Source organism: Juglans regia, chromosome 9, assembly GCF_001411555.2.
Source record: "Juglans regia cultivar Chandler chromosome 9, Walnut 2.0, whole genome shotgun sequence".
Classification (NCBI taxonomy): domain Eukaryota; kingdom Viridiplantae; phylum Streptophyta; class Magnoliopsida; order Fagales; family Juglandaceae; genus Juglans; species Juglans regia.
The window spans coordinates 17,733,470-17,760,571 of record NC_049909.1 but is presented as its reverse complement, the minus strand read 5'-3'; the positions used below and the strand labels follow the sequence as shown (position 1 = coordinate 17,760,571).

The window sequence follows — 27,102 nt, the reverse complement described above, 5'->3', positions numbered from 1 at the left end:
TGGAGTACACTATGTTTGTATAAGGGAATGATTTAGGCGTGAAAGTCTGAAACAAAAAGAAAGACAAATTTTCGAACCAGCTGAAACAAAAATTGGGTGTAAAACTACCATGTGTATAAAAAAAGTTGATGAAAGGTGGGTAGTATGCAAGTTTTACCCTCAACACAATCATGAGCTACTCACACCAAGAAGTACCAGTATGCTTTGTGGACATAGAGGAGTGACACGTGTGCAAAAAAACCTCATTCAGACTTTGAATGAGTCTGGTGTACCGACAAGGAATATAATGTCGGTGTTAAGCAAAGAAGCAGGTGGTGATTTTAATATTGGTTGTATTGGAAAAGACGTCGAAAATTATTTGGGAAATAAAAGAAAAAAATTGTTTGAAGAGGGAGATGCACAAAGGTTGTATGCACACTTTCTTGAACAACAGTGTAAAGAACCTGGGTTTGTGTACTCAATGTAGGTCGATGAGAATGAGTGTATGGGAAGCTGTTTTTGGGCAGATGCAAGATCAAGATCTGCATATCAATATTTCGGAGATGTTGTCACATTTGATGCGACGTACCTCACAAATGTTTATAAGATGTCATTTGTGTCATTCTCAAGAGTTAATCATCATCACCAAACCATAATGTTTGGTTGTGCGTTGTTAGTGAATGAGACAGTTGAATCCTATATATGGTTACTGAGAACACGGCAGTAAGCAATGCTTAGGCGTGCCTCTTCAACCATTATTACTGATGATGACAAAGCAATGGCTTTGGCCATTGCAGAGGTACTCCCAAATACAACTCACCGGTTGTGCTGTGGCATATTTTACAAAAAATTTCAGAACATTTGGCACATGTTTATAACAAGTTTTCAGACTTTAGAAAGAGTTTCATCATTGTATCCATGATACTGTAACATCTGATGAGTTCAAGAAGGAATGGATTTCAATCCTAGTGAAGTATGGTCTAGTAGGTAATGATTAGCTTCAAAATCTTTACAACCGAAGGGAGAAGTGGGTCACGGCTTACTTGCGAACGACATTTTGTGCCGGGATGTCAACCACGCAAAGGAGCGAGAGCATGAATAAATTTTTCAATGATTATGTACGGTTGAGCACGATGGTGAGTGATTTTGTGCATCAGTACGAAAAAGTCTTAGATGCACGTTATTTTAAGGAGAAAGAGAATGATGTAAGAACGAAATCGAGTAGGCCGGTTTTGAAAACATGTTGGAAAATTGAAGAAGAGGCGGCCAAAGTATATACAAGGAAGTTCTTCAATATATTTCAAGATGAGCTATTCAATTGCTAACGATATAAAGCAACAAAAGTTCAGCAAGAGGGTGAGAGTAAAATTTATGAGGTGGCACCTAAGGCCAATGACAAACGTATCTATTATGTGACTTTAGACTGTAAAGAAGCAAAGGCAATATGTATATGTCATATGTTTGAATTTGTGGGTATTCTTTATAGGCATATCCTATGTGTATTCATGAAGAAATCAAATTTAGATAGCTTGTCACATCAGTATGTTCTAGAGCGATGGACGATAAATGCTAAGAATCGAGCTATCCGTGAAATACCAAATCCCGAGGGGCATGTTTCCACACAAGAAGATCCGATCATGCGAAAAAGTCATTTGATGATGAAGTTTTATGATATTGCAGAACTTGGGTCACAATCAAGGTTTAAAATGGACCACCTTTCTCTTGCCTTGGACAAGGTATACAATGAGTTACTTCTCATTGATAGTATTGAAGAACAAAATTTATACGGCACAGACATGTCACGTAACGATTCCCCTGCATTAAAGGAATACCAAAATCTTTGAGAGCAAAGAACCCAAGAGAGACTCAATCAGTGAAGAAAATACGTTATAGCATTTGTAAGATTGAGGGTCATACCAAAAACAATTGTCCTTTATTGGGGTATGGTACAAATATTCAAATTTTTGTTTATATTTTACTCTAATAACTTAATTTTTATGCGTTTTTTGTCATTCATGTAGAGATGTTGGAAATGTAAATGACAACATGTCACAAAGGGTGGATCGGTATTAAAAAGAAACATGAGGTTGATGTTCTTTTCTTTGTTTGGCAATTTTGTATATGGATTCTGATGGTAGTCTTATTTTGGGAAGTTATTTGATTTTTTTTTTAATGTCACAGGAAATGGTTGGTTCCGATAAAGGCATTGTTTCCATGGAGTCTGTGATCATAATTTGGAGATGTTCAATTTATGGGCTTAATGTATTTGGAGCATCTAATGCATTTGTATTTTGGCTATTTTGAATATTTGTATTTGTATTTGTATTTGTATTTATATTTGTTTGCTTATGCCTACTGACTTTCTGCTCATGATTTTAGTTAAATTTCTATTTCCCCTCTTTTTCCGTAGCTCATTTTTGGTATATTAGATCACAACTAGAACATTAATTGATGTGATTCATTAAAAAACAACTTAATACCAAGGTGCAATGAATTATTGAGCTAAGATAATTATTTTATTTATTTTTGACCATCCTTAAAAAAAAAAAAAAAAAAAAAAAGGATACATCCTACATGCGTGAACATTTTTACAAACTCCAGTTTAAGCTGGAATATTGCTTTGTTATTGGGCGATTTGGTCTGTACCGTAGCCACTTAACCACTTAACACTACCATAAAATTGTTACAAACTCAAGTGCAGGTTGGACCCAAATTTTGAAGGCTGGCGAGACTAGGGCAGGTTTGGGACATCAACCAAAACACAAAATTCTCATCTCATCTCATCTCATCATTACACCTTTTTCAAATCCCCATACAAAATATTATAAATAATTCAACTTTTTAAAATCCCAATACACCTTTTTCAAATCCCAAAACAATAATAATATTAAAACTTAATATTTTAAACTTCAAAATAAAACACAAAATTCTCATCTCACTCCCCAAACCTACCCTAAAGGTTTCCGTGATTAATGCTAGTATGAGGCTCCAACTGTCACCTAGTCATCATGTTTTGATATTTCATAACAGTTGCAAGTAAGTTGATTAATAGGAATTGGAATTTCATTCATGTACCAAGAACACGTAGGATAAGAATAGATACAAAACAATACAAACCCATGACATACATGATTATCGTTCAAACCTTGACATACATGACTATCGTTCAAATCATCACAAAAATTACAGCACAAAGCAAAACAATACAAAACCATGACAAGAATAGAAGTTGTAATGTTTCCTTGTACTTCTTTTTCATAGCTTTGAATTTTGCTTCTTCAGCCATTACACGTGCTTCATTGATCTTGTTGTTCCTTCTTTGAGCTAACTCCAAGGTAATTTTGCAACATCTGTTTTGTTCGATTTCAAAATCAATCCATTGAAAAAACCCGCATTGTTTGTCCATCTTATACTTTGGACAATTGAAAAACCGTCTGCCAAAACTAATATCTTTGGCAGAAATCCTTAGCTTTGATGGAATCCCACAGTGGCAAAGTGGTATATCCAAACCAGCTTCATATTTTGCTCTTGAACTAGAACTAGCATCGTTGTTATACTGCATTTTACACGTCAGTTATGGTGGCAAATACCGAATAAAAGTAACATTTAGATGAATAATTGTGAGGTTGGACCCCTGGCCTTGCCATGCAAGAATACAAAATAATAATTCTGGGTGGATAGGAATGAAAGGGGATCAATACCTTCTAAAATAAATAAAAAAACAGCAAGTAGTTTTACACCTATAATCACATATATTAATACTGTAGTTTTACATAGAGTGGGACATAGTTTTACACCTATAATCAGCCATTAATACTGTAGTTTTACACAGAGTGGAACATAGTTTTAAACCTATAATCACATATATTAATACTTTTGTTTTACACCTATCCAACAAAAGTGTGATATATTAATCAGAGTGGAACATGTAGTTTTACAATGCGTGTGATATAGTTTTACACCTATCCAACAAAAGGGACATGGGACCGACCTCTAAACAGAGTGAAACATGTAGTTTTACACCTATCCTCTAAACAAAGTGGAACATGTAGTTTTACACCTATAATCACATATATTAATTCTTCATCTAAGGCTTTCTCTTTTTCCCAATAGATAGGGTTTCTTCAATTTTATTGTGGCCACTTTAATACTACAAATTTGCTTGTGCAGGGCAATCTGCCCGAAAAGAAAAATCAGTACACTATGAACTGGGTTGCAGATCGGAATGTGGAGGAATTACCTTCATTCTTCGGTGGAGTCGAGGCAGGGTTAGGGTTTTGTGGGAAATAGATTGTAAAAAAAACCTACAAAAATAATCAACCGAAAATTAGGGATCAGAAAAAATAAAACCCTAATCTACTGTGAGGAGAAGAAAAATTTCAATCCAAATCCAAATGGCACTACTTCAATGTCTTTCTTGCAGGTTTGTGGCGGCACTACCTCGGAGGTCATTCCCGGGTCACAAGAGGGAAGGAGATGGAGTGAGAGAGTAGAAGTTAACCTTCAAACTCACAGAGAGAGGGAGGTTCCATCGAGCAAGAGAGCAGAGAGTGCGAGAGAGCAGAGAGAGAGGGAGTTTTTGTCGAGCGAGGGGCCTTTTGGGATCGAGAGAGCGAGAGAGCAGAGAGTGCGAGAGAGCACAGAGAGAGGGAGTTTTTGTCGAGCGAAGGGCCTTTCAGGATCGAGAGAGTAAGAGAGCATAAGTGTTATTTTCGTTTCGGGAGTGCTTATTCCCTGTAAGAGTTGGCTCTGATCATCTTCATGTACCACATACGTGGCAACTTGCCATTGGATTCCTATAAAACCAGGTTATAAGAGACACCTTTCAGAAGGTTTTCTCATTAAATAAATAACAAAATTAATTCATCATCATCTCACTCATAAGTCATGTTGTAACAAACTAGGTTGTGAGGCCCATCGCATAGGCCCAAATTAATTGGGTGCATTACAGAATCTATCAAACAAATCGAAGGAGGAGGAGGACTAACGTCCTACCAAACAAATCGAAGAGGAACTCACGATCTGCCAATACACTCGATCTTGAGGGGAGGAGGAAGAAATTTGTGAGAGAGGTTAGGGTTAGGGTTAGTCGAGCGAAGGAGGATGTGGAACACAGGGGTTGGCGTTCCACAAACTCTCCATTCACAAAACAACGTTGTCTCGTCTTTTACTACTGTGGCTGGCTTGCATTGGGCCTTCTCTATTCTCGCATGCAAATATTTTTTTTTTTAGTGGTACTACTCTGCCGCTTAGAGTGCATCACTCTATCTTATCACTAGTTCAACAATTTTTTTTTTCTTCAATATTTTTTTATCATTTTTAAAATATTTTTAAAAAATATAAAAAAATCAATACACTAATAATAATTTATTTAACTATTAAATAAAAAAATTAAAAAAATTAAAATAGATAAAGTGTCAAAATGAAGGGACAAATTAACATTTTTCTTTTTCTTTTAGAAGTAAATGTTGCAATTTGCCCAACAGGCAACAAAGTCATATTTGTAGTCATGCAAGTGTCGTTGCAAAGTTTTTTGGAAAGAAAAATTTTACTCATCATTCTCAAATCAATACATCATATATTATTTTTTAATTTCTAATTTTTTTCTCTTATCAAATATGTAGTGTATAAATGATGAGTATAATAACTCAATTAATTTAAAAAAAAATAAAAAAATAAAAATAAATGCGATGTGTAGTATATGGAGATGATTAATATCAAAACCCTTTTTTTTAAAAAAATATGAGTACATATAAGATTTATATGAGAAAATAATTTTTTTTAATAATAATTAAAAAAAAAAAAAATTACATGACATCTATCATCTGGTCCATTACAGTGTTAATTCCAATCGGGTCTTGGAAGTCTGATCTAAAGGAGGGTACTTTTGTAACTTCCACGATTGAAGAAATACCAGTGCGCGAGAGCGTGGGGCAGCTGAGGGAGAAGAAAGTAGAAACAGTTCCGGCTTGATTGGCGGTCTCAAAGCAAAGGAAGGACTTGTACCGAGCTGTACATACGGTTCGTTTTCTTCTTCTTTCTTACTCTTGACATGTGTTTCCAATTCTGTTCGCATTTGCATACCTATCGTTCGTATTCTCCTTCGTAATTTTCTTCGTCTTTGTATCGAAGCAGTAGTTTGAATTGAAGGCTGGCTTTATTTTATATTTGGAGTTCCAAAGGAAATGTCTTTTTCGGCTCAATTTGTTTGGTTTTGGATTGGGGTTTGCTTGTGAAACTAGGATTCCTGGGAAAAATAAACGGTTTATACCAAAATCGATACTGTGTGGGAATTCTGTGTTGGAATTTAGGAAATTTCACGATTCATACTCGATTAAGTACCCAAGTGCTCAAAATATCGAAGAAATTTTAATGGGGCAAAAGAAATCTGAATCTTCGCTTTTAGTATGCTTACGCAAGGGAAGTTTTGTGGATTTTGATGTTGTAGTTTGGTTTCGAAGTATTTGTGGTGTCGCCAGGGGTGTAATCGGTCCGGGTCACGGACCGAAAATTTCGGTCCACTGTTTTTCCAGACTAGACCAAACCGATTATCCCTAAGGACCGGACCGGACTGTTAGCTATCGGTCTAATCTGTCCAATCGGTCTGATTCAATCCGATTCGGTCCATATGAGGTAGGAAGTAGGAACATTTTTTTGAACTCTCTCTCTCTCTCTCTTTTTATATAGATAAATTAATACAAAAAAATAATTAAATTAGTAAAATAAAAATTTAGTGAGTTCTTTAATGTGAATTATGTAACCAACTTATTAAAAAAATAATTAATTATAATTATATTTATGATGTTAATAATTACTAACTTAGTACTTTAGTAGAGTATGTATCTACATATAATAACATATATTATCATATAATTTATCGTATGATATATTAGTTAATCGATAACATATATTACTTTACATTTTATATAGTCAATGGTGATAGATTAGAGAAAATTACATAATTAAATTATACAAATACTATATAAAATAATATATTGTATATATAAAAAATATTTAAAAACATTTATATGTAAGTGATTTGGTCGGTTTCGGTCTCGTCCGGTCCAAAAAAACCCACACCCCAAGACCGGACTAAAAACCGAATTTTGGAGACCCCATGGACCGAGATCGGGTAGGGGTGAATTTGGTTCGGTCTAATTGGTTTTTCCGATCCGGACCGAAAAATTTTCACCCTAAGGTGTCGGGTTGTGGTGTCATACAACGTTTTCAATTATTCATAATAACACCAAAAAGAATGTTGGGGCACCAATCCCTTTTGGTAATTCTGGGATGGTTTTGACAGTCTATGCACATGAACCAGAACCACCAAACCCATCTTCTATCTCAGTCACAACCTCAAACACAAAATGGGTCTCACTTCCCAGGCCACTTCCAGCTGTCTGAGCCTCAAACTCAGGCGCTTGCGCTAGTGCAACCTTAGGCTCATGCCCATGCCCAGGCATAAGCTCAGGCTGCCCATGTCCAATTCCAAGCTCAGGTACAAGCTCAAGCCCAGTTGGCAGTTGCATCCTGGAAATACTTGTAATGTAGGTGTGCCATCACCTTCTGTTTCTACACCCCAGGGTGTGAGCACTCTTAGGTCTCTAGTTGGACGAGATCATTGCTCACCCTCTTGGGGGCGGGTGCTTGTGATCAACATAGTGCTTGCCCAAGAGGGCGATGGGCACTTCTGATCAACATTGTTCTCGCCTAGAGCAATCACTTTTAGTGGCCCCTAGGATGAACATTTTTTCTTGCCACCCCATCGGGTGAGCACCCTTAGCCCCTAACCAAACCATTCATGCTCTTTCACGGTGCTCGTCGAGGGGGCGAGTTTTTTTGCTCCCCATGGCGCAAAAACTTTTGCTTGCCTTGTGGGAGCTGATGCTACTCTCCCTAGTGTTCAGGTTCTCTTTGCTTGCCCCGGGGCTTGAGCACTCGATGCTCGCATGGGGTGCAGACACTTTTTGCTCATGTGGGGTATGGGTTCTCCTTGCTTTCACGGAGTTTGAGCACTCCTTGGTCGCCCCTGGGTCTGAGCACTCTTTCCTTGCTTGCGGCGCGGACACACCCGTACAAGCACTCATTAGTTTTGCTCGCTCCTAGGTTCAAGGATTTTTGCTCACCCTGGGTTGTGAGCATTCTTTGCTCGCCCTGGGTTGTGAGCATTCTTTGCTCACCCCTAGGTTCGAGCAGTTTTGCTCGCCCCTGGGTCCAAGCACTTGCCTTCCGTGGTGTTTTGAAAACATCATTTCTTGTTTTATTTTTCTGCAAAATTCAAATAATCTTTATAGGAGGATCTGGGCACGTGCCTCCTAATATTGATACTCTATTGCTGGAAATAAAAATAATAATTTTTTCACGATTATAACTAAACTCGCATTTGCTTTGGATAGCAGACCGATCTAGGCCAGCCAGTTTCTGTTGTGGGCTTTAATTGGGCCCAAATATCTCTGTAATTTTTCTTGTGTTTTCCATTCTCATTCATTTGTTTCTCAACACCCAAACAAACGGATACGTCCTTCCAAGTTTGATCGACCACACATTCCAGGAAACCAATCCTCCAACGCCATTGCTCAGAAGCTCAGTAGACTCAATCAATCTCAAGAATCGTGTTGTTGAACTCTAAGGTACTAATTGAAGGTCACTGACCCTTCTTCGCTCTTTTTCTCTTAAGTTTTGTTTTGTTTTGTCTTTTTTTCTCCTTCTTCTTCTTCTTCTTCTTCTTCTTCTTTTTTCTTCTTCTTCTTTTTTTTTTTTTTTTTGCATGACTTAATTGACTTCACAGACTACCTATACATCTACCAGTAAGAAGCTATAATAAAGAGAAAATAAAATCCCATAAAAGCTAAGGAAATTGAGACAGAATGATTGAAGATTGATATTTTCAATGTTTTCTCTTGTCACTAAATACAATTCAAATTAGTGGATATTGAGGGAGTCTCAGGCGAGCTATAATTATTTCCGTAAAAAAGTCTGAATCTGAATTATTATTTGGTACATCCATGCTGTATTAGCACTACATAAAGGGAACTATCCACCTTTTTTCCCAGTTTTTGTGCCATTGTTTTTGGATGGTTGAGTACACTCACCCGTGGAGTTGAAGCCACAACAGCACCTCTTAACTTTGCCCTAGGAGGTGCTGTTTAAGCTAGAGCTTATTGGTTTTAATATTAGCTCTGCTTGTCTGTACTTTAGTTATTAACTACATTGGAAACTGATGTAAGGCCTGATTTGTTTTCGCATATGAGATGAGTTGAAATTAAAGTTGAAAATTGAATAAAATATTATTATAATATATATTTTTAATATTTTTTTTGTTTTGATTTGAAAAAGTTGAATTGTTTATTTTATTTTGTGTGAGAATTTGGAAAAGTTGTAATGATTAGATGAGATGAGATGAGTTGAGAAGTGTTGTGAAAACAAACAAAGCTTTTTGTTCATGATGAGTGGTTAGTAGTTGGCTTTTTGGGAAGTAAATTTTTACTTTATTTTTATAGGTAAATAAATCTTTATTAAGTAAGAAATATCCATAAGAGATGGGTCAAGTCAAGTCTGAAAATAGAAATAGAAAATAAACAAGAAAAAAAAAAGCATAGGAATGGAACTATTGATTATGGAAATGGGAGTTGAGTTGGTCGTGTGAAGCCAAAAACAATAAAGAAAAATTAACTTACAAGGATTTCTTTTTTAATACTTTCTGTGCATTTTTTTTCTTTTTTAATTTGAAAATCGGCTAGGAAACATTTTAACTTATCAAATAAGAAAAAAAAACATTCTTTCAAGTCTAATTCTACCATTTATAATTAAATTCTTTAATTGCTAAGCTGTATTAGATTCATCATTTGAATTTTCCTGTTAAGATTATATCTCCATCCCAGAAAGGATGCACGTTGTTTGTACTTTTGAAATTGGAGTGCCCCTCGACTAATGCAGCTATGCATCTGAAAATAAAAAAGGAATCGGTGTTTAGAAACTAAAACTTATTACTGATCTTACGTTTTCAGATGGGCTGTTTATCTTCCATCCTAAAAGTTTGGTCCTCTTTTATTGTCTTCAATAACCAATTTGCTATTACAGGTCGAGGAACCAATAGAGATGCAGAAATTGGGTGATTTCAAGCTTCCTCACTTCTTCAATTATCCACCATATTTCACGTAATCTTCACTTTCTTTGCAACTTATATTGTTATTTTTTCTTTAATAAAATTGCTAGTCTCTTTTTGTTACTCGGTGTCTTATTATATCTCATTCTCCTGTTAATCTTTTCTTATCGGTATGTACACTTTCTTTAACAGAAAATACATTGTGTTATGGAGGTGTTTGACCTTTTTTCCCCATCAGTACATTTAGGGCAGGTTTGGGGGGTGAGATGAGAATTTTGTATTTTGTTTTAGTGTTTAAAATATTATGTTTTAGTATTATTATTGTATTGAGATTTGAAAAAGTTGAATTGTTTATTATATTTTGTACGGGGATTTGAAAAATGTGTAATGATGAGATGAGATGAGATGAGAATTTTGTGTCTCGTCCCACCCCCAAACCTGCCCTTAGTTTTGGGGGCATCCATGATCCCATCTTAGTTTGTAGCCTAATTCACATTGACAATGTTTAAAACTTAATAAGGTTGCACCAGTTTTAAATTGGATATGGGAGACTGCCTCAAACCTGTTTGTGGTGTTCATAGAGTACCAATGGATAGAAGAAAATAAGTCCCCAAATCATAATTTAAAGAAACTGAACACGAGCTTCAATTTTGCTTCTCTCCTAGGGAAGGGGTAAAAGTTAACTAATGGTGATTTCTTGCTTTTTGGACTGAGAGTTAGAGAAATTGGAGTTGGAGACCATACAGGAAAACTCGTTGCAGGATCAGCCTCAAATGTCTGCTCTAGTCCAGCTCTGGAGGTTTTAAGTTATGGCTACACAGGAAGCACTTTTTCTTTTCTGCTTTTGAATATCAGGGGGAGTTGGGTCCTAGCCCTCACCCGGTACCTAATATCATAGGAATCTTTTTGAAGCAGACAATGATGAGCTTGTATGGGCCTTTGAGTCTTTTAACTATTCATTCGAAGTATATGTGGACATAAGGAGGTGCTGACATCTTATCTCTTTCCAAACATGCAAAGTAAATCAGTCAACTCCTCACAAAGTGGTTCTCGTGCCAAAGCATCTCTGAACCCCACACCCCCCTCCAAAAAAAAAATGTATTGGCAAAAAACTGGACCGGAAATGGCTGTACAGTTGATGTGTGGTAGAAACGATCCAGATATAAAGCAATATGAGGCTGTAAGCGTTTGTTTAGGTGTTTAAGGGGTGGGGTGGTAAGCTAAGGATATGTTTTCCCATTTGCTGTTATACATGAAAAAAAGGAAAAAGAAATATAAATCTTCTAACAGATAGTGTTTCATGGAAAAAGGTCAAATAGATTATAGGGGTGTGCAAAATTCCGACTCCGTCCGACTTCCGCTCCGACTCCAACTCCGACTTCGTCGGAGTCATCGGAATTCGGAGTAGAAATTGTTTTTACTGAACACTTGCGCTCGAGCGAGGTGTCGAGCGCAAGTCGAGCACACGTTGTATTGAACATTGGCTCGAGCGACATGTCGAGCGGAAGTCGAGCGAACCTCTCTGGAAGAGTTCTGCTCGAGCGACATGTCAAGCGGAAGTCGAGCGAACCTCTTCCAGAGAGGTTCGCTCGAGCGACATGTCGAGCGGAAGTCGAGCGAACCTCTCTGGAAGAGTTCCGCTCGAGCGCCACGTCGAGCGCACGTCGAGCTCCGATCTTATGTTGGAGCTCCGATAGGAGGTCGGAGCTCTGACCTCTGATCGGAGTCGGAGTCGGAGCTCCAATTTGGCTCCGACTCTTGTCAGAGTCGGAGAAGGTCGGAAACGAGCACTCCGACTCTGTCGGAGTCGGAGCCCAGCCCTAATAGATTATGATGTCTGGATATTACTCTTTCATTGTAAATGTCTTTTTCGTTTACATTTTGATCCTAACATATCTATTCAACATTGCATTACTGATTCTTTTTTTTTTCATTTGGAAAGTGTGATTCATTTTATTACATGACTTTTGGTGTATGTTTCAGTTTGCAGCCAGTAAGGGACACCCGTGATAAGCAGGTACAACTTTGGAAGGAACTCATCCTCGATTACTGTAGAACACAAAAGATATTTGTGGTTGGACTGGAAGAAGATTTTCCGCTATTTTCAAATCCTGTGGTTGAAAGTAAGTTTCTTGTTCTTGTTAGTTTTCATATATCCTATTTGGATATGAAGGGCTGAGAATGCTATAGAGCTTTGTTTATCCATACTTCTCTGCAGGATCTCTTAGTCATGAAGCCAGGGAAGCATTTCTCTTAGCATTAGTATCAGAAGGTTTGATTCGGTCTCAATGGCTTTTTCCCCTGGTGCTCAATTAAAAGATTCTGTGCTACAAGACTATTATAACATTTATAATTTTCTGTAGGAGGTTTGTTAATTGCATTCTTATGTAACAGGACGAGCAGAATGGTTGGATAAAGGACATAGGAAATGTCTAATTCTCTGGCACCGCATTCAAGAGTGGGCTGACATTATTTTATCCTTTGTAAGTTAAGAATTTTGATTGTGATAATAAAATTTACAAGAAACTTATAAAAAAAAATTCAAAGAAGTCGCTAGTAATTACTTCTAAATTCTTTCAATTATCAGTTCTTTCGATTTAGTTTTCTATTATTTTTTACTAGGTAAAAGATAATGGGCTAGAGGACAGTGTTATGACAGTCGAGGAAATACGTTCAGGGGCTGAGTCTCGAGGAACAGGTAAACTTTGACTGTATATAGCGTAAAAAAGAAGTAATTTTGGAGATGATACCATAAACTCAGTTTTTTCTGGATTATATTGCTTTTGCTACCAAGTATTGCATAAAATTAGGAGAATGCTTTGGGAAGATGAGGAAGAAAATCCCGTTGCTCCACTTTTCTAACAGAGATTTTGCCATGATGAAGAAAATTAAAAGTGATAAACAAGATATTTTCCTGCATTTTGGATTATTTAAATTTGAATTGTCCCTTTCAACCACAATGGTAGTCAGAAAATTCTGGATGTGATACTAGAACTAGAGCTCCATTACCAAACTGTGCTGACATTTTAACTCTCAGTAGTAATCTAATGTTTCCTGGAATCACTGAAATTCTTCTAAAAATCCATTACTGTCATTTTTTTATATTAATTTTTTAAGATTGGAACTGGCTAATGATAGATGTATGGTACTGACTTGTTTATTGTCTGTACTTTCATCCATTCTATCCGATATGCTTGTTCCACTGATATATTTGGCCGATCAAACAAAAAAAAAAGATTGTTTTTGAGTTGTTCCCCGGGAAAGGTCCACCCAATTTACTATGAATATATCTTATCTTTCCTCATTGTATAACATGTCCCTAATTGAATTAGTTTATATCGAGAAAAAATAGGAGAGTTGAGTTGAGTTTTTACTTGGATTGTCCCAGAAGCCAAATGCAAAGCATTTCTGCTCATCTAATTACCTCTTTTGTCCTCACTCACTCTCTATCTCTTTTGCCTCGTGGTTTTGTATAAAAATTATACACCTTGTCTGTTAATACTTCAGAGCTTCATGGGATTGACCGTACAATACTAATGCGAGCTCTGAGACTACTAGAGCAAAAGGGGAAGCTTGCTATATTCAAGGGAACTTCAACTGACGATGAAGGCGTGAAATTCTCCTTGTAAACCTTTTACTCGGTTCCTTTCAACAGGATCATATGCTATGGAGGCAATGCTGCCTGTTACTGCTGGTCTGGTAGAGTTTATGAATGTGACCGACTGTTGGCCAGTTGAGTTCTTTAGTTCATGTTTTGGGTCTTTTTTAAGCGGTAGCTCATGACACGTTTGTTGTATTGAATTTAAGCTTGAAAGAATAAAGGACTGAAATATTTCTTTCTATCTCGAATGAAGTGACAATCAATCTCTATGCATTTAATCTCATCATTCATATCTATTTTTATATTCTACATAATTCTTGCCCCTACTCCATTTTTATATTCTTCCACACCCTTACCCAAATCCGCTCGTTGATAAATCGAATCAGCAATGTCTTGATCTACCATAGGCAGCCCTGCCCTACAACCTGCCTACCAGAGAACTACAAGTAATACCAGCATTTCCCAACAAAGAGGCAGTTTGAATCGATAAAATATACCCATGATGTTGCTTACCAATAGATACTAAAAATTTACAATGTTTCTACTTTTATATCTAAGATACCAGAACACAAGGCATTATTATAGTTACCCACAATACAAGACTTAGAAATAAACCAGGGGGCATTCAAATTATATCTAACTCAGATTACAAAACAGGAATGGCCAAATATGCTGAGAAAGGAAAGAAATCGAATGCTAGTATTGGATCAGAGCTAATTCTTCAAAAGGCTCGGAGAAACTATTAATCCAACTACATTGTATGGATGTACAGCATGTTCAACCATAAGATGGAGCCAGGCATTCATCGACCATATCCACGAGATTTGGGTTCTCCAGTGCTGCTGCCACCCGTTCTTTGTCATTCAGTTGTTTGTTAACTGCATATACAACAGAAAATTGAAAAAGGGCATGAAAGTCGAGCCATAATTTATATAAGATCTTTTTCACGGATTAAGCATACTAGATGGTGTTTACATGTCCTAGCAACAACTTGCAAAAAATACATCACTTCTACATCACCGTTAATGTACGCACTTCCACCACCTTCTTTTTTTTAATCTTTGAAGCACAAACAGAATTTGTTAAGACAAATATGGTTCATATATCTCTCAAGAGGTAATATTCGAAAAGCTCTTCATGTCAGTAGATGGAGTGGGGTCAAGGTAAGCTTAGTGGCATGTTAGCTTGGCAAAAGTGACTCTATATACTATGCATTACTTTAGTTAGCATGGTGAGCATCCATATGCTAGGCATGTGCGGGGGGAGAGAGAGAGAGAGAGAGAGAGAGAACCTGATGCTTCAGATGCATGAGACCCAGGGGCTACCCTTATATCAACCTAACCAAAATTAAGAACAAGTTGTGAGAAAGGGGGCACAAACTACCGTTATATCAACCTAACCAAAATTAAGATAAAGTTATAAGAAAGGATGATGTGTTTCTTGTGGGTAGCATATGAGGTGCTAAATAGATGGACCTCTTGTATACTTCCATAATCAGTTACACCGTCTTTTATCTCAATAAAATCTACAATACTATCACAAAATAAATGAGATGCCAAGCCAGTTCAATTTTTTTGTTTATTTTTTATAAACACAAAATAAAAATAAGAGGTGTCCACTTTACATATATAACGTCCAATATGCAACCAAAATATGACAATTTATGTATTACTAGATAGTCTGTACAGTATACACATCTTACAGCCTAAAAGAAGTATGAACCTTCCCACCATCACCAACTTGTTTGTGTGCAATTCAAGTTCAACCATGCAGAATCTGTGTAGTTTGCAATTCTATATTGGGACCCGTTTAAGCAGCTAGCAGTCCTTTTTGTTTCATGATCTAGTTTTAGACTTTGGTTGTGGTAAAAGTATATTCGTCCTAGATGGGTTAAGCAGGATATACAACTTACAAAAAATTGCCTTTTAGAGCTAAAACTCACCCCCTTTTCACTGAAAAATGCAGAGTCAGCCTGTTCCGTTAGGTGTGCAGAGGCAACTGTTCAGTCCATCCGATAGATATGGGGGGACAAAAATGCATAAGGATGTATATTATGTTGCTTTGCTTTTAACTTTTTCCCTATGGAGAAAAACCACTGTGTTGTTAATTCTATGTTTGCTGTTTTTTTTTTTTTTATAAGTAATCGAAATTCTATGTTTGCTGTTCTTAGCTGGACAATGAAAAATAACTTTCTTTTAGCTCACCAAACAGAGTGGTAAATAAAATAGCTTCTATACAAACACAAAACTAAACAACCTATCTTTAATATTATTCACCATCACATTCCTCGTCAGAATGCACTAGTGTCCGTGATACATAACATGGTCCTTCAACTTATGCACTCCATGTATAAATTCTGCCATTACTCCAAGTAGCATTTAAAGACTATAACTTCTAACAATTGAGTAAAGTAGCACGATAACATCTCAGGCATTCCTAAGCAATCTTTCAGAATTATATCTATTGTTCCACACATTGCTTCGACCAACACTAACTCTTGAGGCGATTGCAACACTCTATACATGAGCCTTAGAGCAATGCACGAACCTGTCAGCTCCTTAAACCCAACACCCCCCACTCCACGCACCAAAGAAAATAACAAAAGAAAATATGGGAAGCCAATTCCGAAAATAATAATTCCACAAGCGAGCGGAAGAGTTGATGTGTTATCAAACAGACACCTATACAAAACCTCTTAAATTATCCAATGTAGTGGTTCTCTGTTACTGCTCTATCATTTGTTAAACTAAAAGCTCTTGTTCAACTGTGCATGTCAACAAGTAATAACATGCTGAATTCTGAAATTAAAATAGAAACATAGGTATGAAGTTCTATATTCCATAATATGTCATCAGCAATAAAATTAACATATAAGGAAATAGGGTTGATACCTTGTAACGAGAAGGCAAGCTCCTCAAAAGTTTTACTCGCAAGCAAAGTCCAATAATTGTCGCCATGCTGCAGTGTTCAACTGTGGGAGTAAATGTGACTCTGAAACAAAGCATCATCATTTGTTAAATAAGGAGAACAGAATACAATAAAAGGAAAACGCATTGCAAGAATAAAAATAGGACAGAAGAATAGTGTCAACCTAACATAACTTTGCATGTCATCTACTTCGATTGCATCTTCTGTTATTACTTTGAGCTCCTCCAACGAGTATGGGTGCTCTGGGTCCTTTATATCTCTTACATGATTTAAGAATGTTAAGAAAAAACAACAAATAAAATTTTCAGAAAGAACTTCAAGTTCTTTCCAAAATCAGACGAGGAATTATATAGGTGATGATGAAGCACTATTGCATTTGCATCTATCCATTAAGTATCAACGCACATAAATGTCCTTGAAAAAAAAACTGTTTCATTGATTCATTGATGATTTGCATCCCACAGCCATACCATTGTCCATTTCATGGTATCTCACACAGGAAATAAAACCAAACACGAGCTCAAAAGCAACATGAACGCAACAAAAAATCAATGTCTGGAGCCAAATCCAATGCCCAAAGCCCAGTTCCATGCTAACAAAAAACACAAGCTTAATATGTGCAAGTTCCCTCGATTAGGTATAAAAATTATCTAGACCAATACAAAATAGCAGAATACCTACAAATAAAGTCCCCCAACCCCCCCAAAAAATGGGAAAACAGGAATAAATATCAAAGAAAAGGATATCGAAAACTTCTTGTTGATCGATGGGTTCCGCGGCGTATTCATCTGAATAATCACTCGGCGCGCTTCGAGCTCGACGCTCTTTCTTCTCGTACACGACGGGGTTCGCGTTTATTAATTCGAAAACCATTTTTCCCTACTAAAAATTGAAAATAAAATAACTTTAGCCAACTTGCTTCTCATTCAAACAGCATCAAAAAACATAGAACACCAAAAATAGCATAGAAAAAAACTACTCACCTTTTTACGGCATGCCCATTTAAATTTTGGGGCTTCTTACAATAAAAAGGGGGACCAAAATTTAAAAATAAAAACAAAGAAAATAAGATAAAAAGTGGGAGGAGAAAGAAACCTTTAACTCCTCGATCGTTCTTCCTCTTCTTGTTTCTTCTCCTCGTATCGAGTTACCTTGTTCCCCGTCTCTCTTTCTCGACGTGTCTCTTAATTCCATCTTTTTTGTGGGTTTCGTTGGGCACACGTCGCAACAGCCACGTCAGCAATATATATTTTTTAAAGAAAAATACTCTTTACAGTCGCTTCATGTAAACGGCTCGCAAACGGCTGCTGACTTGGAAAATAAAAAACGATGCCGTTTAAATATATATCTAACTTAATAACGCCACTACATTCCCTCTAAAACAAAACCCACAGTGGTTTCAAAAAAGCAGCTGCTACTGCGAATACTCCGACGCCCAGAGATCCAGCGAACCCGACTCTACTCAAAATCGTGTTGTTCTCCGCCAGCCTAGGAGCTTTCGAAGGTGTAGCAACAATTGACGCAGGAGGGCTCTCCGAAGCCTCAAGAGAAACAGGGGAAGGCGATGGCAGAGAGGTCACCACTGTCGGGGACGGAGCACTCGTCGGCGGAGTCTTCACAGGAGACAGTGCGGATGCTGGAGTCGTAGCTGCCAGAGACTGCGCAGGAGCATGGACTTTCGTTGGTGGACTCGCTAGTGGGGATTTTGAGGGAGACGACGTTGGGGGCTATGCCATGGTGGAGGCCATAGAAAATGCTACCAGCATTGCCATTAATGAAGGAAAGCTTAAGCGAGCCAATACAGAAATTTGAGAGTGAGATGACTGACTATAAGAGTGTGAGTGAGACGAAGAGAACGAGTGCATCTATAAATATATATACACGGGTAGCCATGGTCATTTAGGCATTATACACTTGTTAAGTTAGGGATTATACTTTGCCCGTCGTCACCTGTGTGGAGCAGAGGGAAGAGACCTCTAAAGAAAGCAAACTGATTCTTCGTGATCTCTTAAATTACAGAAAATAGTTAAAAATACAAATTACTCAGATATTTTTCCTCAGAAACTGAGGAAAAATACAACATGTTTGCACAATTAGCCGAACAACGAAAAAGAAAGGAATCGCCTAAAGAGCAAAACCGAGCACCTGAAAGGGAATTGAAGTAACAGAATTGTCTTCGGTCTCTCCAGGAGTCAACGAATTGTATTCGATTCCCTCGTTGACAGATTCTTGCAGCGTCGATCTCGTCGTAGCAGTAGAAGTATCCTGCGGAAGAATTGAAAAGGTGAAATACTTTCCACTGAATACAAAAAAATAAAAGAAAAGAACAAAAAATAGGAGAGAATCAGAACAAAGCTACCTGAAGAGAAAGGAGGGTGGAGGCGAAGAAGCCGGAGAGGAAGAAGAATGAGCAGAGGAGGAAGATAGCCGGTAACCCTAGCTTCTTCGTCTTCGCAAAGCACCAATTCCAATATCCTTTCCCGCTTTTGCCTTTTTTTTTATATTTATTTATTTACTGCCGACGTGGCATTAAAAAAATGCCGTTTACTCACCGTTTGCATTCGGCGACTGTGCGTAGAAGAACTGTTTTTTAAATGTTGAGACGTCGGCAAATATTTAAATAGTAATATTATATATAATTATGGAATACATAAATATAATATAATTATTTAAAAAAAATTTAATTTATTATTAAAAATTTAATTTTTTTTATATAAATTCTATATATATATATTTTTTAAAATGGCTGAACGAGACTTAAGGCTTCGTTTGGTTTATAAACATCTCTCAACTCATCTCAACTCATCATTACAACTTTTTCAAATCCTAACATAAAATATAATAAACAATTCAAATTTTTAAATTTCAAAATAATAATAATATTAAAAAATAATATTCTAACAATATTTTATCATCTCAACTCAACTCAATTCAACTTACTTCAACATCCAAACGCAACCTTCAACATTCAAATATCATTTTTCATTCTTAAGAGATATGCGTGGATAAACCAAATTCTGGGAGCAGCCAATATTTAAGGAAAGAGTAATAATCATTTCATAATGATCCATCTTCTCATTATTTCGATATAATATTAAATAAATAAAAATTATTTATTATATTTTATTTATAAATTTATTATTTAATATTATATTATAAAATAATATCATAAAATGGCAAAAAAATAATTAAAAAATAAAGAATGATAATTTTTTTAAAAAAAAAAATGTTAATTTATCCTCTGAATTTGCCTCTAAGTTTTATCGTTAGTATTTTTGTTTTTCTTGTTAGTATAGAATGTTTAAGATGGTACATTTCTTTTCTACAAAAAAAAAATAAATATATATAAAAAACTTAATTTTTTAATAATATACCATTTTTTTTAAAATTAAAGTCCAGTATTTAAACAATTCATAAATTATTTGACGATTACTCTTTATTTTTATATTTTGTTTTTCTAAATGTTTGGAAAAAAAAAAAAAACGTTTATTCCTCTGTGCATCTCGACAAACGAACAAAGAACAAAAGTCATCAACAGCTCTTCTGAAAGCCCCAGCAGAACCCATCACTGTGATTCATCTTCCGAAGCCGTAGCATCTCCGGTTGCCAAGTGGAAAAGGAATGGGAAAATAACAAAAGCTTACAGACATGGAAGCATACAGGTAAGCACACAAGATACCGAATTTTTCTCTGCTCTTCTTGTCTCATAGAGAATTACTAAAGCGAATGGGAAAATAACTTGTGATGAGTCTATGAGTCAAAAAGCGAATTTGGTAACCGGTTGTAGCCCTTTCGGAATTTTACAAGCGCTATGCAAAATAGCCAAAGTCGGGCTTCAATGTTCAAAGAACAGAGAATCGAAAAATTTAACACACTGGAAATAAACCTGGAACGGAAATTCTTTTCTTGAACCTGGAAGGAAGGCTGCTCCCTAGCAGAACTGAACCTGGAAATAAACCTTATAAAAGCGATTTTGGCTTGGCCACGCTTGAGGATATTCGAATCTGAAGACCAAATGTTCGAAGAAATCGGCAGAGCAGAGGCCACGGCTTGAGGAAGACCAGAACTCGGAACAAAAGCCAGATCCCTTTCCGTCGCCGTCGAGAACAGCAGCAGAGTAGAGGCGGCCACGCTTGAGGAAAACTGGGTTTGAGGAAGTCTAGGTCACGGGAAGGCAAGATCCTCTCGTTTCGAGTTTTGGTCTTTTTGATCATTTCTTTTCCTGCCAGCGTGGAGGAGGTGTGATAAAAAGTGGCTTACGAAAAGAATTTCCGTGAATTAAAACATGGTCTGTTTTTGTGTTTTTTCGAGAGCCCCCGCCAGTTCTGCCCTAAATCAGTGAATCTCTGAATCGATTTCCAAACTGTCTCGCATTTCCCGCACTCCCCATGCTCGCTCCCTCCCAACATTTTCTTTTCGTGGAAACCCACTCCATCCCCCTCTCTGCCCTAAGTCCTCGATTTACTGGTTAAGAATTGGAATCCCAGAAAACAAAAACAACGAAAACTCACTGCACTGCTCTCCGAGCATGGCGGAGTCCAGCAAGTCATCGAATGCAGGTATTTTTTTTTACATGAATATCTTGCTTAGTGGTTTTGGTGATCCATTTGTGTTTTATGCTATAAGTTGTTTTGTGCTCCAGCTGTTTGTCTGGTTGCCTGTGAGACCAACGCAGTTTCTTCTTTGGTTTCTTTTTCTTTTCTTTTTTCCTTCAATTTTCTGCGCCATTTGGTTTCCACCATCGTATGTATATATAATACATATGATATACTATATGCATTATATAAACATATATATATGATTTTGTAATGCCTCAATTGAAGGCTCAAACCACATGACCTATAATTCAAAATGACTAGTCAATGATATAATAAACAATTGGAGTTTCATTGGAACATTATAAAGAGCAAGGACTTCTCAATTCTCATTCTCCAGCAATGTGGAATCTTATATGCCACCTACCCTTATTCTTATTATATGAGGTATCACAATCTACCCTCCTTAAATTCCCGACATCCTTGTCGGGCATGTCTGTTGTAGAGATGTCAAATCGTGTTAACGAGTCGTGTTCGTATCGTCTCAAGATATGTATATTATATTATACAGGTTAACCCTAACCCAACCCATTAAGCTTATCGTGTCAAAATCTCAAACTCTAATACGACCCATTAACATAACAGATCGTGTAGTGTCAACCCGTTTTGACCCGTGTATGTAAATGGATTGAACAAACTCGAAATTAATCGGTTTGACCTAGTTTAGTTTAGTATAATTTTATATAAATGTTAAAATCATAATATATATAAAAAAATATATAAAAACTAATTGTAAGTCCAAAATTACAACCCAAATAATAAAAATATCGAAATTAAAATTCTAACAATTTTATTTTTAGGTATAAGGGTATAATTGTAACTTTAATTTTCCTAACGGGTTGACTCGTTATCAACCCATGAAGTAATCGTGTTTTAACGGGTCAACCTATTTTGACTTGAATCTGTTAAGACTAAACCATAACCCGTTTTTATCGTGTTCGTGTTGGGTTAACGGGTCGTGTCATATATTGCTACCCTTAGGTGGCACAGCTTAAGTTCCACATTTCTGGTTGGGACAGACTCTGATATCATTTGTAACGCCCCAATGAAAGGCTTAAACCACATGACCTATACTCTAAAATGACTAGTTAATGATACAATTGGAGCCCCATTGACTCTTTATAAAGAGCAAAAACTTCTTATTCTCAAGCAATGTAGGATCTCATGCACCACCTACTATTATCCTTATCATATGGGGTGTTATAGATATGTATTACGTATATGATATATATATATATATATATTATTCTTCTATGTGGAAGTCTTCATGTGATTGTAAATGGAAAATGGCCTCATATATGCCGGTTTCTTACAGGAAGTCATTTTTTGAGCTAGAATCTTTAATGGTTCATAAAGTGGCCTGAAAATTTATGGAACACCTCAAGCCTAGAACAACCGGGGAATTAAAATAAGCAAGTGAAAGAAAGTCACGTATATATAAAAAAATTAATACTGGAGCCACCACCCTCATAAGGTCGAATTAGATAGCCACCAGGAAGCATTTCAGCTCTTACAAAACAAGGAGTGGGAGGCCCTGCTGGGCCACCTGTCGAAAAGTCAATGATCTCTTGCATATCTACAAGTATTATTTTGAGAAAATAAAAATAAAAATAAGTTATAACTACTTGAAGACTTCCAAATACAGGCAGAAAAGTTACATTTGTGTATTTTCTTGCCCTTTTTCACTTAAAAAACATATATGTATCTATATGACGATAAAAAAATAAGCCATAAAGGATGTCTCTTTTTATATTGCTTGGAAAGGCTCGGTAGATCATGGTGTAAAGAATCTGCTCTAAAACCTTGTTGTCAAATTTTGTTGTTTTGGATACAACTAAGAGGGCTGCAGACTTGTGTAGTTGCCTGGAATTTATGAAGAACCGAATTTTCTGATTATTCTAATATTTGTGTGTTGTAGAAAACACCAATGTTGACCGTGTGAGGAACTTGAATGTTTCCCTCCTGGATAAAAGGGAAAATGTTATGGAAATTCTATATGGGAAAGATGGTAGTGAAAGTGCCGAAGAACCGAAGGTTGGAATGAGTTTTTCATCTGAAGAAGAAGTCAGGTTATATTATATGAAGTATGCTAAGCAAGTAGGGTTCGGTGTATCAAAAAGAAGTTCTAAACCTGGAGATAATGGGAAGTTGAGATATTTTACCCTTGCATGTGTTCAACAAGGCACGCCAAAAAGCAACGCATCCAATATTCTTAAACCAAGACCAGTGGAAAAAATGGGGTGCAAGGCCAAGATCAATGCGGCTTTAACTCTTGATGGAAGGTTTACTTTGTCTACCGTTGTGCTTGAACACACGCATGCTTTGAGTCCAGGAAAAGCAATATTTTTTAGATGTCATAAGAGGTTAGGTTCTAAAGCAAAGAGAAAGCTTGAACCCAATGAAATATCTGGAATACATACAAGTAAGAACTTTAAATCACTTGTTGAAACAAAGAGTTCTGAGAATCTTCCTCTTGAAGAGAAAGATTACCAGATTGACAAAACAAGGCAGCATCAGCTAGGAGTGGGAGGTAGCGAAGCTCTTCGTAACTTCTTCATTAGAATGCAACAAAAAAATGACCATTTTTTCTACGTGATGGACGCGGATGATGAATGCCGAGTGAGAAATGTGTTTTGGGCAGATGCACGATGTAAAGCTGCATATGAATCTTTTGGAGATGTAATAACATTTGACACAACATACTTGACCAAGGCATATAAAATTCCACTTGTATCTTTCATGGGAGTGAATCATCATGGCCAGTTGATTCTTTTTGGGTGTGGATTAATATTAAGTGAGGATACAAATAGTTTTGTATCGTTATTTGAATCATGGTTGAGATTTATGAATTGTCGAGCTCCCAATGCAATAATTACAGATCAAGATAAAACACTGCAAAATGCAATTGCAAGGGTTTTCCCAAGAGCTCAACATAGATTTTGTTTGTGGCAAATCATAAAAAGACTTCCAGAAAATTTTGGAGCACACTCCCAATATGAAGCCATTAAGAGCAGTTTACAAAGTTGTGTATATGACTCTTTAAGTCGTGATGAATTCGAAGAAAGTTGGCAAAAATTACTCGAGAGGTATAATCTTCATGATAATGCTTGGTTGAATTTGCTATATGGTGACCGACATCTTTGGGTACCATCATACTTAAAAAATACATTTTTGGCCGGGATGTGTACAATACAACGGGGTGAAGGTATGAATTCTTTCTTTGATGATTATGTGAATTCAAAGACCACGTTGAAACAATTTTTTGAGCAGTTTGATAATGTCTTGAGGAGAAAGGTTGAGAATGAGATGACTGCTGATTTCAATTCTTTTAGTACACAAATTCCTTGTATAACCCATTATTCTATTGAGAAGCAATTTCAAGAAGTTTATACCATCACAAAGTTCAAAGAAGTTCAAGATGAGTTTAGGGGATTTTTATATTGTGTTGCATCTTTGCCGACATGTGAAGATTCAATTCATTTGTATCAAGTGACTGATGAGATAAAAGTTGATGGATTCATAAAACGTGCAAAATTTTGTGTTGCCTTCAATGAAGATAATGCTGAAGTGAAATGCCCTTGTAACTTGTTTGAGTTCAAAGGAATCCTATGTAGACATGCTCTTCGTGTGTTGACCATGTTGGATAAAGACTTGTCATCAAAATACATTTTGGATCGATGGAGGAAGGATTTGAAACGAAAATATACTTTTGTTAAGAGCAGTTATGATGATTTAAGTGGGAATCTAGAAGCACAAAGATATGATAAGCTGACTAAGTCATTTTTTGAAGTAGCATTGATTGCATCAAAAAGCGAGGAAGCTTGCATGAAGTCGATTAGTCATGTAAGTCGATTGAAGGGGGAATTGGTTCATCATGGGTCAAGTTGTGATAGCAGTACACCCTCCCATCACCTTCCAGTTGCTTCCCTCGGGATTTCAATGCAGGTATTCTTTTGTGAATAGTTTATAAACTAATAATGAATGGCCTTATGTAAATGGTCTTAACATGTGTTTTACGTTTTTTTGTCTAGGCACCACATCATACATTGGATGTTATGGATCAGGATGGTGGAATGTCCACTACAAATCAAGATGTGCATGTTAATATTCGTGAGTGATAAATTTTGTTTGTCATAATTGTTTTTGTGTATACAATACTTTTGTTTGATGAAATTAAACAAGCGTTTAAAATTAATGTTATGTGTAGTTGTATATGTAGTATATATGACATTGTTAAATTCAGACTGGTCTGCCGGTTTTTGAAGTAAGAGTGATGGATTTCTATGTGAGCCATGGAGCTGAATTTGTTCCCAGTGTCGATGGCCTGCTGCTGAATTTGTTCTGAATGTTGAAAGTCTTTTTTTTTTTTTTTGTCTGGAAATTAAGAAGTGGGAATTAGGGGAATTTATTTTGTATGTTCTTCCTACCTCTGGTTGGGATGTTTTGTCATTAGGCTTTGGGTTGTAGACAACAATTTGAGATGCAAGGGATGGAGATTCATTTGAGATGCATGTGGGGGGGATCTGTGTGAACCGTGGGCATGTGTGGACAGAAACTATTATTACTTGTTCCTCTGCCTATAAATATGTGAGCGCGCGTGCGCACGTGTATATATTTAATTTGATGTATTTCTATATTCCTTGGTCTATCTATGTTAATTGAAGGTGGTTGTAAGTTTTATATATGAATGGTTGGACATTGTTGTTTTACTAGAATGCTAGTGTCAACAACTACAAAAAGGAAAACTATCTTCAGGCGAGTTAGTGCACCAATACGCACCAATCCATTTACGTGTATCATTTATTTAAACGGTGCATTTTAATTTGGACAGGAACAAATTTTAGACGGATGAGAGAAGTTGAAACGCCTATCTTTTAATGGGGGCACTTCCATCGTTTCCTCTCTCTCCATTCTCCTCCATTTTCTTCTCCCTCTCCATTCTTTGTAATTTCTTTTCCTCTCCCGTCGATACTCATAGTCTCCACTCCTAGTTTTTATCTACATGCAGAGCTAGCCGTGAGGCTCTTGGATGAAGGATCCAGAAGGGAGGTAGTCCTTGATGTTGGGTTGATCCAAGTCCAGCTCGGAGCTTAACGAGGTTAGCTTCTCACTGCCACTCATCTCTATATCTTCTCAATGTGTCGAGTTTCTCAATCTCGGTGGCCGCAAATCCTTGGTGCTTTGGTCCTTTTCTTCTAATTCTGTTTGTACGAGTCATGGTTTTAATTTCTGGTAATTACAGATAATTACGAGCAGAGTATGCATATGGCGTGAGTCGCGGGTTTGACCGTGAACCTCTGGTGTGGGTGAGCGATATTGTCTATTCAAACATAGAGAGAGTGCTATGAGGGCAAAACCTATACTATGGTTGTAGGTGTAGAGATGTCTCCGTAAAGCAACCATACTTGGTTGTGCAAGGAGGTGTTGGGAGGTGGCGACACTCAGTGACTCAAAAAATAGAGATGTTTGCGTTGGGTGATAAGAGAAACTGATACGTGGGATTAGAGGGAGAGGGAGAGGGCGACATGGGGTCGTGGGGAGGTGCAGTGCTTCAACAATGGCGATTTAACTGGGGTTGTTTCCCGTGGGCCGTGGGAGGTGGTTTGCGGTGGTTGGCTTATAGTTTCTACAAGGGCGGTGGTGGTCGTAAAGTGTAACCTCCCCGTATCTCAATGTACATATATAATTCGTACTCGTATGTTCTTTTCGTTCTTTTTTTTAATAAAAAAATATGAAAAACAACGTTAGCAATCGGTGCGCAATCGATACACGAGATTGCTTGTACCTAGAAGAACTGATGTTTCTCAGTATCAAATGTTAAAAATAATTAACAAGTGATCTATAATCCTAAATGGTTTAATCAGTTTGAGCAAAACCAAGCTAAAAGACCTTCC

At 36.8% G+C, this 27,102-nt stretch overlaps 3 protein-coding genes across 9 annotated transcripts; 2 read left to right on the top strand and 1 right to left on the bottom strand.

The window, feature by feature from the left end:
* The first annotated feature begins 5,828 nt into the window (after window positions 1-5,828).
* On the top strand, window positions 5,829-13,966 carry LOC109014272 (vacuolar protein sorting-associated protein 25). 2 transcript variants are annotated; one of them, XM_018996679.2, is made up of 8 exons: window positions 5,829-6,000; window positions 8,531-8,609; window positions 10,060-10,136; window positions 12,068-12,207; window positions 12,303-12,356; window positions 12,479-12,567; window positions 12,707-12,782; window positions 13,592-13,966. In XM_018996679.2, exons 3-8 carry the CDS (start codon window positions 10,078-10,080, stop codon window positions 13,711-13,713), a joined length of 540 nt encoding a protein of 179 aa, XP_018852224.1. In that variant the 5' UTR covers window positions 5,829-6,000; window positions 8,531-8,609; window positions 10,060-10,077; the 3' UTR covers window positions 13,714-13,966. The 2 variants fall into 2 exon arrangements, with proteins under 2 accessions (XP_018852224.1, XP_018852225.1); XM_018996680.2 differs by lacking the exon at window positions 8,531-8,609 and having other exon boundaries at window positions 5,854-6,000.
* Window positions 13,967-14,162: 196 nt separating this feature from the next.
* LOC109014273 (protein AE7) lies at window positions 14,163-17,824 on the bottom strand. Of its 3 annotated transcripts, none has more exons than XM_035694034.1 (6): window positions 17,709-17,824; window positions 17,360-17,495; window positions 16,777-16,882; window positions 16,577-16,676; window positions 14,977-15,022; window positions 14,163-14,563 (listed from the first exon to the last, which is right to left on the bottom strand). In XM_035694034.1, the coding sequence occupies exons 2-6, from the start codon at window positions 17,484-17,486 to the stop codon at window positions 14,463-14,465; spliced, it is 480 nt and encodes a 159-aa protein (XP_035549927.1). In that variant the 5' UTR covers window positions 17,487-17,495; window positions 17,709-17,824; the 3' UTR covers window positions 14,163-14,462. The 3 variants fall into 3 exon arrangements, with proteins under 3 accessions (XP_035549927.1, XP_035549929.1, XP_035549928.1); XM_035694036.1 differs by having other exon boundaries at window positions 17,360-17,492; window positions 17,709-17,785; XM_035694035.1 differs by having other exon boundaries at window positions 17,597-17,713.
* A 2,287-nt stretch (window positions 17,825-20,111) lies between these two features.
* LOC109014270 (protein FAR-RED IMPAIRED RESPONSE 1-like) lies at window positions 20,112-26,959 on the top strand. 4 transcript variants are annotated; one of them, XM_018996670.2, is made up of 5 exons: window positions 20,112-21,172; window positions 23,127-25,153; window positions 25,240-25,318; window positions 26,217-26,306; window positions 26,451-26,959. In XM_018996670.2, exons 1-4 carry the CDS (start codon window positions 21,142-21,144, stop codon window positions 26,300-26,302), a joined length of 2,223 nt encoding a protein of 740 aa, XP_018852215.1. In that variant the 5' UTR covers window positions 20,112-21,141; the 3' UTR covers window positions 26,303-26,306; window positions 26,451-26,959. The 4 variants fall into 4 exon arrangements, with proteins under 4 accessions (XP_018852215.1, XP_018852217.1, XP_018852216.1 ...); XM_018996672.2 differs by lacking the exon at window positions 26,451-26,959 and having other exon boundaries at window positions 26,200-26,258; XM_018996671.2 differs by lacking the exons at window positions 26,217-26,306; window positions 26,451-26,959 and adding an exon at window positions 26,040-26,192.
* The last annotated feature ends 143 nt before the right edge of the window (window positions 26,960-27,102 follow it).

Bases quoted from the DNA above. Each gene is read 5' to 3' on its own strand.
- LOC109014272 (XM_018996679.2), top strand. From the start codon at position 10,078: ATGCAGAAATTGGGTGATTTCAAGCTTCCTCACTTCTTCAATTATCCA. The intron at 12,208-12,302 runs GTAAGTTTCTTG...ACTTCTCTGCAG, and splicing joins TTCAAATCCTGTGGTTGAAA to GATCTCTTAGTCATGAAGCC. The intron at 12,357-12,478 runs GTTTGATTCGGT...CTTATGTAACAG, and splicing joins CTTAGCATTAGTATCAGAAG to GACGAGCAGAATGGTTGGAT.
- LOC109014273 (XM_035694034.1), bottom strand. From the start codon at position 17,486: ATGGTTTTCGAATTAATAAACGCGAACCCCGTCGTGTACGAGAAGAAA. The intron at 16,677-16,776 runs GTTGACACTATT...GCTTTGTTTCAG, and splicing joins GACATGCAAAGTTATGTTAG to AGTCACATTTACTCCCACAG. The intron at 15,023-16,576 runs GTATCAACCCTA...AATTTTGGTTAG, and splicing joins GCTTGCCTTCTCGTTACAAG to GTTGATATAAGGGTAGCCCC.
- LOC109014270 (XM_018996670.2), top strand. From the start codon at position 21,142: ATGGCGGAGTCCAGCAAGTCATCGAATGCAG. The intron at 21,173-23,126 runs GTATTTTTTTTT...TGTGTGTTGTAG, and splicing joins CAGCAAGTCATCGAATGCAG to AAAACACCAATGTTGACCGT. The intron at 25,154-25,239 runs GTATTCTTTTGT...TTTTTTGTCTAG, and splicing joins CCCTCGGGATTTCAATGCAG to GCACCACATCATACATTGGA.